Raw genomic sequence first — 14892 nt, 5'->3', positions numbered from 1 at the left:
TCACAGGCCGATATCACCTCAAGGCCACAGGCCCGTACCAGCTTTCTCTCTCTCATCTTCTAGCTGGGGAGGGGGGGGGCTGCCCAAATCTTTTCGGAGCCTCTCTCTCTCTGTCTGTCCTGAGTGAGGAGCTGCCCAACGCCTCTTAGTGCCCCCCCACCACCCTTCTATCTTGAGAAGTCAAGCCTACCTCTGCCAAGCTACAAGTTTCCCCTCCCCCGCCCAGCTCGAAGCCGGGCAGGGGAGGCCTTGCCTCTTTGCTAGCCAGAAATCAATGAGAGAGCCCAAGAGAGTGCTCTGCTTCTAACCCCTGTGTTCTCAGAAGCGCATCCACCCTCAGTAGCCAAGCCTAGTGTCAATTTAAAATCTAGACACCTATTAGCCTCTGGCCACTCCATTCCCAGAAAACTTGCTTCCTGTAAACCCACGACACTGGCAAACACATAAAGAATGAGAGTTAGATCCATTCTGAAAACATGAAGCAGTCTCACATTACACTTGATCTATGCCTCATATGTCTATGTCTAATAATCCTCTAATCTACTACTCTTTGAAGTCCTTTTAATATTCATATAACTAAACCAAAACATACTTCATCTGAACATATTGCTATCAGGTTTAAAGTTTCCTTCAAAGGTAAAGTTATACTTCAAAGAGGAAATAACTTTTGCTACACTAAACAGCTCGTATTACGTATTTTCCCCTTACTATATAATCTAATATATAGTTAAATTGAAGACATTCAAGTAAGTTGATAAATACATCACTGTTACATGCTCTAATACAAGAAGCATTCATTTAATTCAGTCTCTATATGGACATAAAACATATGAAAAGTTCTCTTTACTTTTACATGAAACCATTCATAATTAGACAATAGAAAAGAGAACAGAACAAATATCCTGGAAAAGATTTGCAAGCCCCATAATTTTTTAAATTCTGTATCCCTTCAATACAAAACAGTGAAAAGTAGGATTATTTTAAATTTACTGCACTGTTAATTGTGTGAAAATGTATAAAAGAAAGGCATACATACTAGTTAAAACAAGTCAAAATACAGACAAATCTCATGTGGAAGACTACACCTAGTACAGGTAGTTAGCTCAGTGTGCTGCTGCAGTTACAAACTGCAGATTGCACCCTTGGTAGGGGGAAAGGACTGGAGCTTCCAGCAAGAGCAGTGATCCGGCACTGACCCTTTGCACAACAAGGCGCATGGGAACCTGTGGCACCAGCCAGGTAACCGGCCACTCTGAGATACAACGGGAGCCAATGGCTCCGCAGGAAGACACCATATCCCTCTGTGCATGGACTGCAGATACAAAATGCATTGCTTGGTTCAGGGTCCATTCTTGGCAGCACCCAGCTTGATCTCACACTAGTTTTGTGTGACCCTGCCATGATTAAAATACTTATAAAAATCAGATGTCTGAGACTCTGTTATGGAAAACCTGTGGCCAAGCCTGTAAGGAAATCTTGACTGACAGTGTGAGAATGGTGTGTGTAGCCAGTCTAGTGCAGCACCCATTGACTCACTTGGTGATTCACCGGAGGGTTTTGCTCCCAGCAGTGAAAGTCTGGGGTGGTGGGAGTATGACTACCACAGTGGATGCAGGATTGTTTCCTTAGCACAGACAGGAAAGTTTCCTTAGCACTCATTAGCCTAATGCTGAAAAAACCAATCTGTGACTTAGAGAAAATAATGGGAATATAAACCAGCATAAATTAATTTTTTTTAATGGCAAAAAATTTAAACAAAATTCATTTTCTCCTGCAAGCAGTATGCCTGCCAAAATTAACTGCAGTACATCTTTCAAAATTATTATTTTGCTTTTGCTTTATAATATGAACTATTTGCTGAAAGTTGGAGGACTAATTCTCAAGTTCTTCGTCATAATTATCTCCCATTTCTTTGTTCCCTACTTAAGACCTAGTAATTATTTTGTATATCCATTTATTTGCTAATAAACCTCTAAAAATATAAACTGAACACCTCATTATCTTATCAGAAAACACCTATTTATATCAAAACATCAAAAAGTATTAACTCTTCTAACTGTAATCAAATAATAAACATGCAATCTCATACACATTTTAAGCTGATGCTCTTCATGCATTAAAAGTTAGATACATGCTTTAAAGAAATTTTAAAATTTGTTAGTGAAGCCACTATACGTTAGTGAAATTGGTGATAACTCCATTATGCAAAACACCCATTCAGAATGCATGCTTGGGAGGAGCCCTGATACCTTTAATTCTTTAAGTCCCTGCATGTATCTCCCTTCTACATCATGTATCTGGTCCTTAAGATAATAGATATCCTGCAGGACATAGGAATGAACCATTGCATAAGAAGTATGGGGAAATAATTTAAAATTGAAAAAGCATTAAAAGGTTTACATGCACTTCTGTCAAATGACAAAGCCTGCAATAATTCCCAGAAATTAAAATTAATTCACAACAACTTGATGGAAATTAAGGTTTTGTTTATAACCCTAACTGCAAGACAACTCAAATAGGACAGAATTGTTTGAAATTCGACGTAAACAAAGTCTCATCTTAAGAAGCTAAACTCTTAAACCATAATTATGAACACAAACCAAGATAAAATACCAAGAAAGCAAAAAAATACTTCATGATTGAAAATTACATCCTCATAACATTTTCCTATTATAACAGAAGTTCTGTATTAAAAACAATCTTCCTACTTAAACTAGCTCCAAATTCTCTAAAAATGCAATTCACCCGTAATTCACTGAGGGAGGCATCAGGATCCACCAAACTACTTGCATCTCCACTTCCTCTCCTCGATGAGTTGCCACTCTGAGGAGTTGCACTCACTGAACTGCGAGATGAGGGCTTAAGAAAGGGAAAAACATTGTGTCAGGAATCATATGGTTATTTCTGGTATACTTGATAATACTCTTTATAAATTTCTTCAAAGTCACAGAACAGTTTTCTCTCTGGCTTTTCTTAATACTAGCTTACAGACAGTACATTCCATTGGGTATTTTCCAGCCCCTGTGCTTCTTCTGGGTAAAATCTTGGTTTCTTGTTGATGACTTAGTGTACCAGAACATTAGAATTTTGAGTCATCTATCCAGAAGATATTCATAAGATGGCTAATAGTGCTGAAATACTGTACACATTTACAATATTTCCTAAGTATTATAATTTCTGCCATCCAAAATTCAGAAGAAAGCCTACAATGAGAAGCTATCATACAGATTTTTATAGCTTTAGCCTCCTAAATTTTAGCCTTACCTGGTAAGTATTTCTCACACGAAAAATAAATTTTATAGAAAATTATTACTGGCCAAAAGAAAACTAAAGAATAATTTTTTTTCCTCAAAAAATAAAAGGCATAAACCATTAATTCTGGGCAATAAAAAAGTTTATCTAAAAATATTTTTGCAAGCTAACCCTGACAAAAAATACAAAGAATACACAGAATGTATACTTTTTGAATTAACTCAACACTTGCGATTTGTGAATGAACACTGACTTTAAATAATTTTAAAAGTTTTGAAAATTAAAAACTCTTACCCTTGAAAATATTTCTGAATGTGATTTTTCACTCTTTTCTTCCAGCTGAAAGAGAACAGGGAACATGATTACCTTTTGTAATAAGGAACTACTGAATTGGCATCTTTTGTTCAAAGAGACTGAGAAATATTTTTAAATGAAACCATTTCAAAAATTCCAGATGTTAGCATAGATCAAGACAGGAAAAATAATATTTAGCTTAAAAAACAGTTTTTACCTCAGTTACAACATAAATGTAAAGAAAAAAGCTTGTAAAGGAAAAAGCCAGAAACCTTTCTTTAAAGTTTTTAAAATGTCATTACCAGTACTAAGCAACAAAACACACTCTTTTAAATTTTAAGTATATTTAAATATATATTTCAAATAATATTTAAAATTCAAGAGTAATCACTACAAAACTAGATGGAATAACAAATGCAAAGCTTCATGCAGGTACACTTAAGGGACTCAGTGACAGCAGGGTGAATGCCCTAGTTAACAGGAAACACATCTGTAAGTTCAATGTCTTTAGTGTCACCTGTGATTAAATCACAATAAAACTGGTTCAGGTAAAAGCCTGTAACTGAAGTGTACTAAGTAAAAGCATTCTACAAAATAATTTCCATTCATATTTTATCTACTGAAGACTAAGGAGAAGAACTACCACACTCCCTTCTTACTTAGGAAACTGTTATTGCAAAATTGTCTTGTAGATGTCCACATTTTCTACATTTCTATGAATCAAAGTAAGTGGGATTAGACACATATTTAGTATGGTGTCTCACATGTCCTGCTTCTCAAAGAACACCTGTTTTTCTCTATGCCAGAGAAAACAGTTTTGGAAGTCTATTGCAATCACAGAAGAAACAAAGATTACTTTATATGACTTTTCTTTTTCCTCCTATTGTGTTTTCTATAAAAGCAACACTGCTTCTTCATGACAAATTCACTTCCTCCAATGATGTACTGAAATTACAGATTGCAAATATTTGTTACCAGTATTGATCTGAAGGATACATTTAGACTAGCCTAAATAAAAATATAAATTTCAAATCTAATAATAAATAGTGATGATAACACAAGCAACTGAGAAGGCAGCATAACTACCAGTCTCAGCCTCCACACTTCTTTTAGCACAGCATTTATTTCAGAAAGTCAGTTTTATTATGGGAAAAAAGTGCTAAAGTTTAAGTTGGAGAAATAATTAGTCTCTCATGATTTGAGAATGTACAGATGATAAATAACATGAATTATTGCAACTTATACAGCACTGTAACAGTATTAAAATATCATCTAAATGCAAAGTCACAGAAAGTGGCTATGAGAGTAGTCTAGCTCTCAGTCTCCCATTGAAAGCAAAACCACAGCCAACAGCTGTGGTTTGAACACAAGAGGTTCTGCAGCCTTGCTGTAACCTGGCAGACTGCAACAATAACGTCCTTGTGGAGCTTCTTGGAGTGTCTGGTCTGAACTCCTGAACTGCAGTGTGAGGTTGCTGGCCCTTGTTGCACTTCTTTGCAAGGGTACAAAGAATTTGGCTCTCACCTAAGCAAGCAATTACACACTGCTGACCACCACATACCATTCCTTTTGCTCAGCTAAATAAGCACAGTGCTCTCAGCCTCTCTGCCTACCTACTGTATCTGCTAACCCCAAATGCTATTTCAAAAGATATACCTAAGAACAGAAATTTGCCTTTTACTCCATGCTATTAAACACAAAAGTTTTGCTTGCAAGTAACAAGAATTTTTAGAAGCAACAGCATGAAGAAAGGGAAGGTGACTAGATTTGGTATAAAAAATGTTCAGCCTAAAGGGAGCTGCACAGGAAAACAAACCATCATGATAATTTTCCCTTAACATGATCTGTTGATTGACATGGGATTCTATACAAGTGCACAGCCAGCAAGGAGTGCTTCAGTAATGGATTCTGAAAAAATCTCATATGGGATGAAGGAACACTAAAATGCACTAGTGCGTGTACAGTTCTAAGTATTTTTGTCATGAAAAGAATAGTATTCCAAAAGTAAACAAAAACCTCCCTAGCACACAATTTCCATAAGAAAAAATGTAAAATATTTGGGTCTTTAAAAGATTGTTAAGCTTATCACACACACACACAAAATTGTGAAGTGTTACACTTGTCACATGCTTCTAGCAACAGGCAAAATCTCCTTTAAAATAAGGAGCATGCTTTTAAAAATTTCACTCAGTACATTTTTATATGAAAACAAGCCCCAACTCTGCAATAAACCAATTTGCAATTAAGTAATTTAGACTGCTTTAACAGTATTTACTCTTTCAGAGTATGAAAAGAAAATCCATGGTTTTGCTGTATTCACCACAGTGTAAATAAAAGCATTACACTCACACGATTCAATACTTGGCCATAATCTGCATCAGAAACAATGCTTCCCCTGTGGTTGGAACGACTGAAAAAATCAGCAGTGGTTTCACTTTGATGAGAAAAATCAGAGAACTTCAAAAGATAAGGAGAAGGTAAAAGAGAACTGAAGATGACACCACTGAATGAACAAAAGTTTATTAAAAAAACAAAAAATCCTACCTTAAATCTCCATTATTGCATTAAAAACAATGAACATTTATTATTGATTCATCTTCCTCAATTAGAGTAATATAAAAAATCATAAAACCAGATACCAAAGGGTTTAGTATTAATTTAAGGTCAAATACAAACTACAAAAATTAAAAAAAGTTTGCAGATCATAAAAGACAGATTATATAAACTGATAAATAAAAAATATAAAAATATTATTCTCTATAAATGTTGTCTTTTTTCAAATCAACACAAATCCAACAGCGCTAGCTACAATCTGGACTTCTTCTCATTGCTAAGTTTAAGACGTCTTAGACTAGAAGGCAAAGTTACTCCCCAAAGATATATGTCAGACTAGCACCTAAAAACTTGGGGGAAAATGCTAGTGCTACACATTTCTTGTTAAAAAAGGCAAAATATATCTAAGCACAATTGCATCTGCCATGGGAATTCAAGTGAAATACTAAACTGAGAAACATTATGCATGTAAAACACAGTATTAAATGGGAAGAATAGGTTTATCAGAACCTTACTGATAACATTCTACTTCAAAAGGCAGAAAGTTAAAACTAAATACAATCTTCACAGTGAAAGTGATTATAGGAAGAAAATCCTTCTATGGATAGTTTGAAAATATATTGTCCTTATGCAATTCTCACCATTAAAAAAAGTTCTCTATACTTGATGTACATAATTAAAAGCTAGTAAGATGTCTAAAAGTTATATATATAACTGGTATACAAAAACCAGATTACTGATGAACCCCTGGCTCAGATTATGCTATTTTAGGACTACAGAATTTGTATTTGTTGTCATTGCTATGTTATGTTCTATTTCTCTGACAACAAATTTTCCAGCTATTTTTCAGCTACATCTATATTTAAACTAGTATCTTAATTTTCATTAAATGTAGCTAGCTAGGTAAATTTTGATAGCTGGAAATTTGGCTAAACTTTCCTATTGCACTTATATTTCACAAAGTATAGAGATACTGAAGAGAATTCTTCTTATTTATTACGATTACAGCAGAAGAACAACTCAGGCTACAATCTATGACAGTATTGGTCAGTCATTCAAAATCCACTTTGCTGTTGAGAGGTCCATATACCTAATAAACCTTGCTATCCCCCCCTTCTATACTTTTTGTAGTCCTAGTAACTTTCCCAATGGGGTCATCAAAATGGACAGATTTTAAGATGGAGAAGCATCATACAGTTTCTCACAAGTCTTTTCTACTTTTTAGATCTCTCCTACTTGCTCTTCTGATTTTCAGAGAGAACTAAGCTGACTTCAAATGCATTATCCAGAGTAAAACCAAAATAACAAGACACAGAAACAGTAGGAAATTAATGTTAAATTATTCATAAGATTTTTACTCATCTGCTTTTCAGGATTATTTCATTAAACAAATGCTTTGAACTCTATTAAGCATTCACTAGTGTGAGTGAATGTACCTTGGCATGACTGGTATAACATATACACAGTGAGATCTTATATATATATATTCTTACATATCTTAAAGTTTATGCTTTTAAGAAATTATCTCAGTGTTAATAAAATCTAAGGAGACAAGCAGCATTTTCAAAATGTAAGAGACTATATGTGTATGTCAATATCTGTTACGTTTTAGAACTTCATAAAGCAACAGCAGAATTACCTTTTCCTACACCCTCAAAAATTTACTCTGGTATCTCTTGTAGCTAAAAACATTTGTTTCTGACAAATGTGGTTTTATTTGTTTAGTACATATAACGGTGTTAATATGTGAGAAATTTTAAAAAGGACTGAACATGTCAATTTAGCCCATACTAGAACACTGATAACTTATTTTGTTTTGTGTGGCGTGACAAATGAGCAGCTATATCAATGAAACTTAGACAATTGTTCTGTGGCAGAAGCAAAATAAAACTCTTTAAAATCACTCTGCAGCACAAAGAGCCAAGTTTAGAATGATACTTTTAATACAATACAGACCCAAAACCAATTTTTTCTCATTTTGGATACTCGTTATCATAAAAATGAGCAAACTTCTTACTGCATGATATAACAGTTTCCATTAATCCTCTTCCCCAAAAGAAAGACTTTTCTACATGCTTGCCCCATCTATGACATAGGGGGGTAGCCCCAACAATGTGCTATACTTCAGTTACTAGCTGTTTATTACAAACATTAAAAAGATATTTAGAAAAACAAATTCCTTCTACAGTTTACTGTCTTACTGCTAAAAATTTACATCTTGCTAAAAATCACATCTCCAACAAATCAAAACTTCTTATGCGAAATGGAAAAATCAAATCTGTGTGTTGGTCAGTGAAACGATCCCAAGTGGACATACTCGTAACTACTGATGTGTTAATATCAAAGCATTCATCAAATTGTGCATAGGAATGCTCACCACAGGACTACTTTGGACTGAGCTTGCTCTTGAAGAATAACTGCATTCAGATGGCTAAAGGAAAGTTATGAAGGACACTTTCACAACTTTCATAGATTTTTGTCTGCAGAAAACAAAGATAATGAAAGAAACAACCAGAGGCCTATTATACTAAAAGTGCAAGAACTATTTGAGTTATGTCATCCATCACCACACAACGAGGCCTGAGAAAGAAGGAATGAAGTACCACGTATATCCAGTCTCAGCCATTATCATGCCACACTCATACACTGTAATTCCTATGCACAGTCACATACTCTCTTATCCTATGTATGCATTTCCAGTTAGTAGCATACTTTTTGTGGAAAAAAAAAATTAAGATTCTCAGCAGCATTTATTACTGCTTTGAGGCATGTCTATTTCCATGTGTCACTAAGAATTCCCTTAAAAAATAGCCAAATACTTTAAAAAAATCAAATCTTAACTAGCTGCATAATTAAAATAAACATTTTAATTTCAATTTGGTTTTAACTGCCCAGAAGCCTGCAGAAGTTTTAACACACCCTGGGAACTGAAGCTATGCAGTATACTTAGTGATTTTATTTTACAGTCACTCATGCACATTCTCCTGAAAGAGTTATGTTTAAAGGTGCAAGGCTGAAATCTATTTATGGAGTGAATAATACAAGCAGCTCTGAGCAACGCAACTTAAAAAGAAAAAAAATTACCATTTCATGCTGCTTTACCCCTCCCTATGAAGAAACCTCCAGCAGAAATTAGAATTATATATGTATCAGAGTTATATGTAATAGCAGTCTTTACTGTACTGTTCTCTCACAGAATCTGCTAACATTTTCTTGAGAGCATATGCAAAGCTAAAAAAAGTAAATAATTCATTTGTAATCCAACCGCAAAAGAAGATCTCACTAACTAATTAAAAATACTACACAATATTTGATGGTTTTTTTACATAGGTTTAGCATGTCTCTAAATGGCAGTGTCAGATAGATTTGAACTACTATATGCAGCAAAAGGCATGAAGTTTTGGACGTTCATGCCAGTTTTTAAAGATATCTTTTTGCAGAGCTACCCTAGCCTTTCTTATGGCACTACTAGCTACTCTTGATTTTGTAAAGACGCAGATTAGGTTTTCATGCTATTGCTTTTCATGTTTATTAAATTTAAATATGGCATCCTATTTAAAAGTATTCACAGTGTATTTACCACAAACTTCAATAATCTCCTGATTTCCATCCAAATGCTTAACTTTTTAAAATACTGGTTTGGTATTATACATGCAGTTGTTATTTAGTATGCTTGAATTAACTTATCCTAACCCCAGTGCTCTTCAGTGTCATTGTTGCATTCACCAACTTTATGCTTGTCTGTAAAAAGAGCAGTAAAACAGCAACTACTAAAATACTTTAAAGAGGCAATTTAACAACATTAAGAAAATTAAACTGAACACCTCCAGAAAATTATACACAGAAAATGCAATATAAAAATATTTTAAAAATGCACATGTAATACTGTCAAACCTCATGGCCATACAATACAAATTTAAGGCAACCATGCATATGGTGCTTACAAAACAAACTGATACTTCTTATCAAACCAGTGTTTAAAGGAGACACCTATGAAGAAAAGCATAATTTTGTATTTATACTGGGCCATTCAAACATCTAAAGATAAGTAAGATATTGTTTTACATTGTACTAACCCTGTAGCTCCTAGCTGGTGCCACTGGATCACTGTATAGAGAAGACGACTATAATGTGAAGAACAGAACAAGTCAGAAATACTTTTTCTGCATATACACATTTTTAAATTTATGTTCTATATTCCACTAAAGTCCTAAAGATTTAAATACTAAATTTTAATCTATCTATAGTAGACAGAAACTTTCAGGAAGGGTGGGACAGCCTCCAAGAAAACCTCTTTGAAATCAATTTAAACATTATCAAACAGGTCTAGTATTTTTTCAAGTAGATTTGTGGAAGAGAGTGAAGAAATTAGGTAGTTCTCAAATAACATGTCAGTTTTCTCTAGCTAGTTATTTAAACCTGGCCATGACCACAGGTGCAGGTACTGGAAGATATTACTCATCTCATGATATATCAGTATTTTATAATTTATATTAAGCTGGAAAAAAGTACTGCAATGGTGTTAAACACTTAAGGCTTTTTTGTTGTTTTTAAAAGACAGGAATTTGAAACAGCAACTGTCACAGCTGTTGGTTGTTTTCTGTATATCATACAGAATCATGAAACAGAAGTTATTTTAAATTTAAAACCTCACATGCAGAACAGAGTAATCAGCATGCTACACAATTTTATAAAACACAACCCTTACAAGCAAAAAATACAACTGTTACCGCTTTTCACTGTAATAATTGCAAGCGTCATAGAGATAAGTTAGTGTCACATGGCATAAGTACGCAAAACCACATATACATATTTTATGTAAATAAGTACATTTATATAGAAAGAGGAGACAGACCCAAACATGGTAGGAAGGAACTGGTTTACTATATCCAAGGCTGCTATAATTTCTTTGATTATAGTAAATTCCACTCTGAGGGGTGAGGAAGGAAAGAAGAGAGAAAACAAAGGTTGCATCTGTAGATCTTGCAAACAAAAGTTTTATCTTAACATTACCTAAGTGTTCCCAAGCTTAGACCTTGTGCAAAATGCTGTGAAGTTTTCCCTAATGTTGACCTCAAATCCATTTAGCTTTCTTAAGCAAGTAAATAATAAAAGCCTCAAAACTACTATGTACTTTGCATATCAGCATTAACTGTATTTCTAATGCCATGCTCAAACAGAATAGTATATAATTTTGGTATTTTTCCTCCATAATAAAATAAAAATTCCAAAAGCTTAACAAGTGCAACAAGAAATACACAAAAAAAATAACTGAAAAGACTTGCTAATAATTAGTACAATTATTTACTTAATCTTTTTTACATTAGATACCATTATGAATCAAAGCATTTTGGGGAGAGAGAAGGACAGAAATCCCTAATAATTGAATTGGGGCTGGATGTTTATGTGACACTAGCATAGCCTGTATCCTACCACTATTCTTTACATCAAGTACACATACTGAAAGTCTAGAAATTATATTTTGGCTTATTTCTGTTGGGTTTTGACTCTCTACACAAACTGCATATATATGCACATGTAAGGCAAAAATTCATACACACATACAAAAAAGAAAAACCAGACAGATAAAAACATGGCAAAAAGTAGTGCCTGCAGAATAAAGCACTTAATAGGCAACAGAAAGCAGAAATACTCATATTGTTCATTTGTTTAGGAACTAAGGGAACAGGAGAATAGCCCTTCAAAAGCACATGGAGAAATGCTGTAATACAATAATAAGTAAATACAAAATTACTTCAGCCTAGTCTCAACACAAGCATCTACTGCTGATTTGACCCCTCCCCCAACCCCTAATGCAGTTGCTAATCCATCCGTACTAAAAACTGTCTGAAAAATTACATCCAAAATATTTCATTTATTGACACTATATTCACATGTTAAACACCAAACTTTCTGGAATAGTTTTTGCACAATCAAAATAATCCTCAAGCTTTTCTCAATAAGTCACTGGATTAACATCAAGGTCTATGGCAAATTCAATCTGCTGTACATCTACATTTAAAATGTTTCTAACTATCTGATAGATGACAAGTGGGAGTAATAGAACATGTATCTCCATCCCAACTGAATAAACTTTAATCCAGAGAATTGCCACCTTTAAATAGTTCCAAGAGCCTTTTCTAGGCCTCCAGCAAACAAGATTTCTATTCATCTGATTCCATTGATGGTATTGCAGTGATACAAAAACAGTTTCACACACAAATTGGAGGTCAGAATCTGATCAATATGAGGGTTTTTTTTTCCTAAAAACATTTATGAAAATGTCAGGAAGCTAACAAATTTTATCCATGATGTTACATACTTAGTATATTTATAAGGAATATTATACTAGAAGACTACCCAAAAAACCTTTATGGAAATAAAGAGCTTTCTCATTTGAGATTAACTGTAAGCATGACTCTAAGAATGAAATTTAGAGAACTAATAACACTATATAACAGCATCTTCAATCTCAAAATATAAAGAAGACAGACATAAGGATTTAAAGGTTTTATCACCTAAAGCAGAAGTAACACAGAAAATTCTAACTACCTAATTGGAAAAAAAAGCGTGATAGCCACGCTTCTATCACTGTGTTAAAAAAAACTGGCAATTGAAACTATAATCAACCCTATTCTCATTAATATAAGCTTGGCTTAAAGCTAGTGCTCACATCTCACAGAAGAATTTAATCAATAAACAAACTAAAAAAGCTTAACAATACAAACAAATTTAAGCACTATATTGTGCTTGCCTATCTGCTAGCTAATTCAGGTAACACTGCTATTTAAACAAATACAGTTTTTTAAGCCACTTAAATATTCCTTTTGGTGGTACTTGTTGCTTGCCTCTTCTTAAGAAGCACAGATTTTATGTGGCATAATACCACTGAGAATGTGATGCCATCTACTATGACTTCATAAAAATACGACAGATGTCTTTTGAGTAAAGATATACAAACTAGCTGCTTATTCTCTGGACTGAAATAACTTTCCATTAGATTACGTTAAAGTTTCTATGTGGTAACGTAGAATACAAATAGATGAATACACACTTTTTCCACCAAGGATGTCCTCGAAGTCTAACCTGTATGAGACTTCACTACAAAGTTTAGAAACAACAATACTAGCAAGCACTTGCTCTAAGACAGGTGTCTTTTCTCCCTGAAAAAAATTACACATGGAGGCTACAGAAAGTGTTAGAATTGTATAACTATTCTACATCTGAACATATGATAGTACAAATTTGTATACTTTTTAAAGTATATAAAGAATTTAAAGTCACTAGTTAGTATCATTACACCTTAGAAACATAGCACAAAAACAGTCTTCCCTCAAAGAGATGCAAAGTATTAACATACAGGGACCAAATATCTTGCAGATCTATCCTTAGTGTTGTCATACTAACGTAAAAGAAAATTAAATAAAGTAAAAGTCACAATGTTAAAAAAATTAAACTGCTTTTATTTCAAAGAATGACTAAAAAGACTTACAAGAAAATTACAAGAAAACATATTCTACTAATAATGAAAATTTAAACATGAAGGAATATGCATTTATCCAGATCTGAAGTGCTTTTTGAGGCTGGACCACTTAATAAAAATTAATCTTTTTCCCCAACAGCATCCTATTTTATGAAAAATGAGATAATTTTGGACAGCACTACGCTATGTGAAATATTTCACGTGACTTTAGTAATAGAATTTTAAATAGTTAAGCCAAGTCTTATATGGTAGATTTCATTAAACTGAGACAACATTTACAAGGTTATCAAACAAAGGGCTCATCTCCACACAGGCAAAGCACTCAAAAGGGAACATCAGCCCCATTGTTGAGCTGTGCAATTCACCATGATGCAATGACCTTCCATGGCACCTTACAGGCTCAGGAAGGTCATTGCCTATGAGGTACAGGGCATGAAAGATTTCACAGGAGGAAAGGGAAATAGTATTTTGTGATCAGGGAGGAATTAAAGGGAATAGAGCAATTAAGTGTTTTCAGGAGGAGCAAATGTGTGAAAAAGAAGGAACAGTGTGATGAAAGGGCCAGCTGCGCGTAAAGAGAATGGGAGTCTACCAGAGTTGGCAACTCTTAAGAATACTACTAAAAACAGCTTCGTAATAATAGTTTAGCGAGTGTCTCATGTTTCTTGTCACTCAGTAACAGCAATATTTGTGAAGTTTATGTGTCTTTTTTTCAACTTAGAAAACTTTAATTTTCACATCAGGCTTGTTTTTTCCAGTTCATTAAAAATTTCACAGGTATTTTGGCTGTAAGTAATGTGCAATACAATATACAATTTAATATCAACCTAAGCCAACAGAAAAAAAAGCCCCGACAGTAGTTTAAAAATATGACATTATATAGCAGCAGCACGCTGGAGTATTGCCCAGTATAATTTCCAAAATTATGAGTAATGAGAGGATTTCAAGAAAAAATACTTTTGTCTATTGTTACATCTGAAAATTTCTTCTAGACATCAGATTAACACCAGAAATTCCCCACATTTTGGTTTTATATTTGCTTATAAGTTAATGTAGCCCAGATTTAGTTAATATTATTTCATACTGTATTCATATTATCTCAATAGTTCCAATACATCCAGTATTAACAATATATTAAATGACATTTTAATATTGTAGATGTAATTTATAGACTATGGTCCTTTTTGTGTTACTAAAAGTATTACCTACAGGACCCATAAGGCACTGGATCATAGTTAATGATTAATAGTTAAGCTGATTAAATAATCAACTTAACTATATATTTTTTCAAAACAATTTCTGTCTCTAAT

At 33.8% G+C, this 14892-nt stretch overlaps 1 protein-coding gene across 11 annotated transcripts in view; it reads right to left on the bottom strand.

Annotated features, from left to right (window-relative positions):
* Positions 1–14892, bottom strand: part of LRRFIP2 (LRR binding FLII interacting protein 2) — a 62065-nt gene that overhangs the window by 16999 nt on the left and 30174 nt on the right. For 7 of the 11 annotated variants that reach the window (XM_031065445.1, XM_031065446.1, XM_031065450.1 and 4 more), the window contains 3 exons: positions 3547–3591; positions 2746–2859; positions 2250–2321 (listed from right to left, as the gene is read on the bottom strand). In XM_031065445.1, the coding sequence (XP_030921305.1) occupies positions 2250–2321; positions 2746–2859; positions 3547–3591 (231 nt within the window). Of the gene's footprint in view, positions 1–2249; positions 2322–2745; positions 2860–3546; positions 3592–10175; positions 10224–14892 lie in introns of all 11 variants that reach the window. The other 4 variants (XM_005431158.1, XM_031065449.1, XM_031065454.1 and 1 more) reach the window with 2 other exon arrangements.

This window comes from Geospiza fortis, unplaced genomic scaffold (assembly GCF_000277835.1).
Source record: "Geospiza fortis unplaced genomic scaffold, GeoFor_1.0 scaffold1022, whole genome shotgun sequence".
NCBI classification, from domain to species: domain Eukaryota; kingdom Metazoa; phylum Chordata; class Aves; order Passeriformes; family Thraupidae; genus Geospiza; species Geospiza fortis.
Note: the sequence above shows the minus strand (reverse complement) of the source record. Positions and strands in the feature narration are given on the sequence as shown.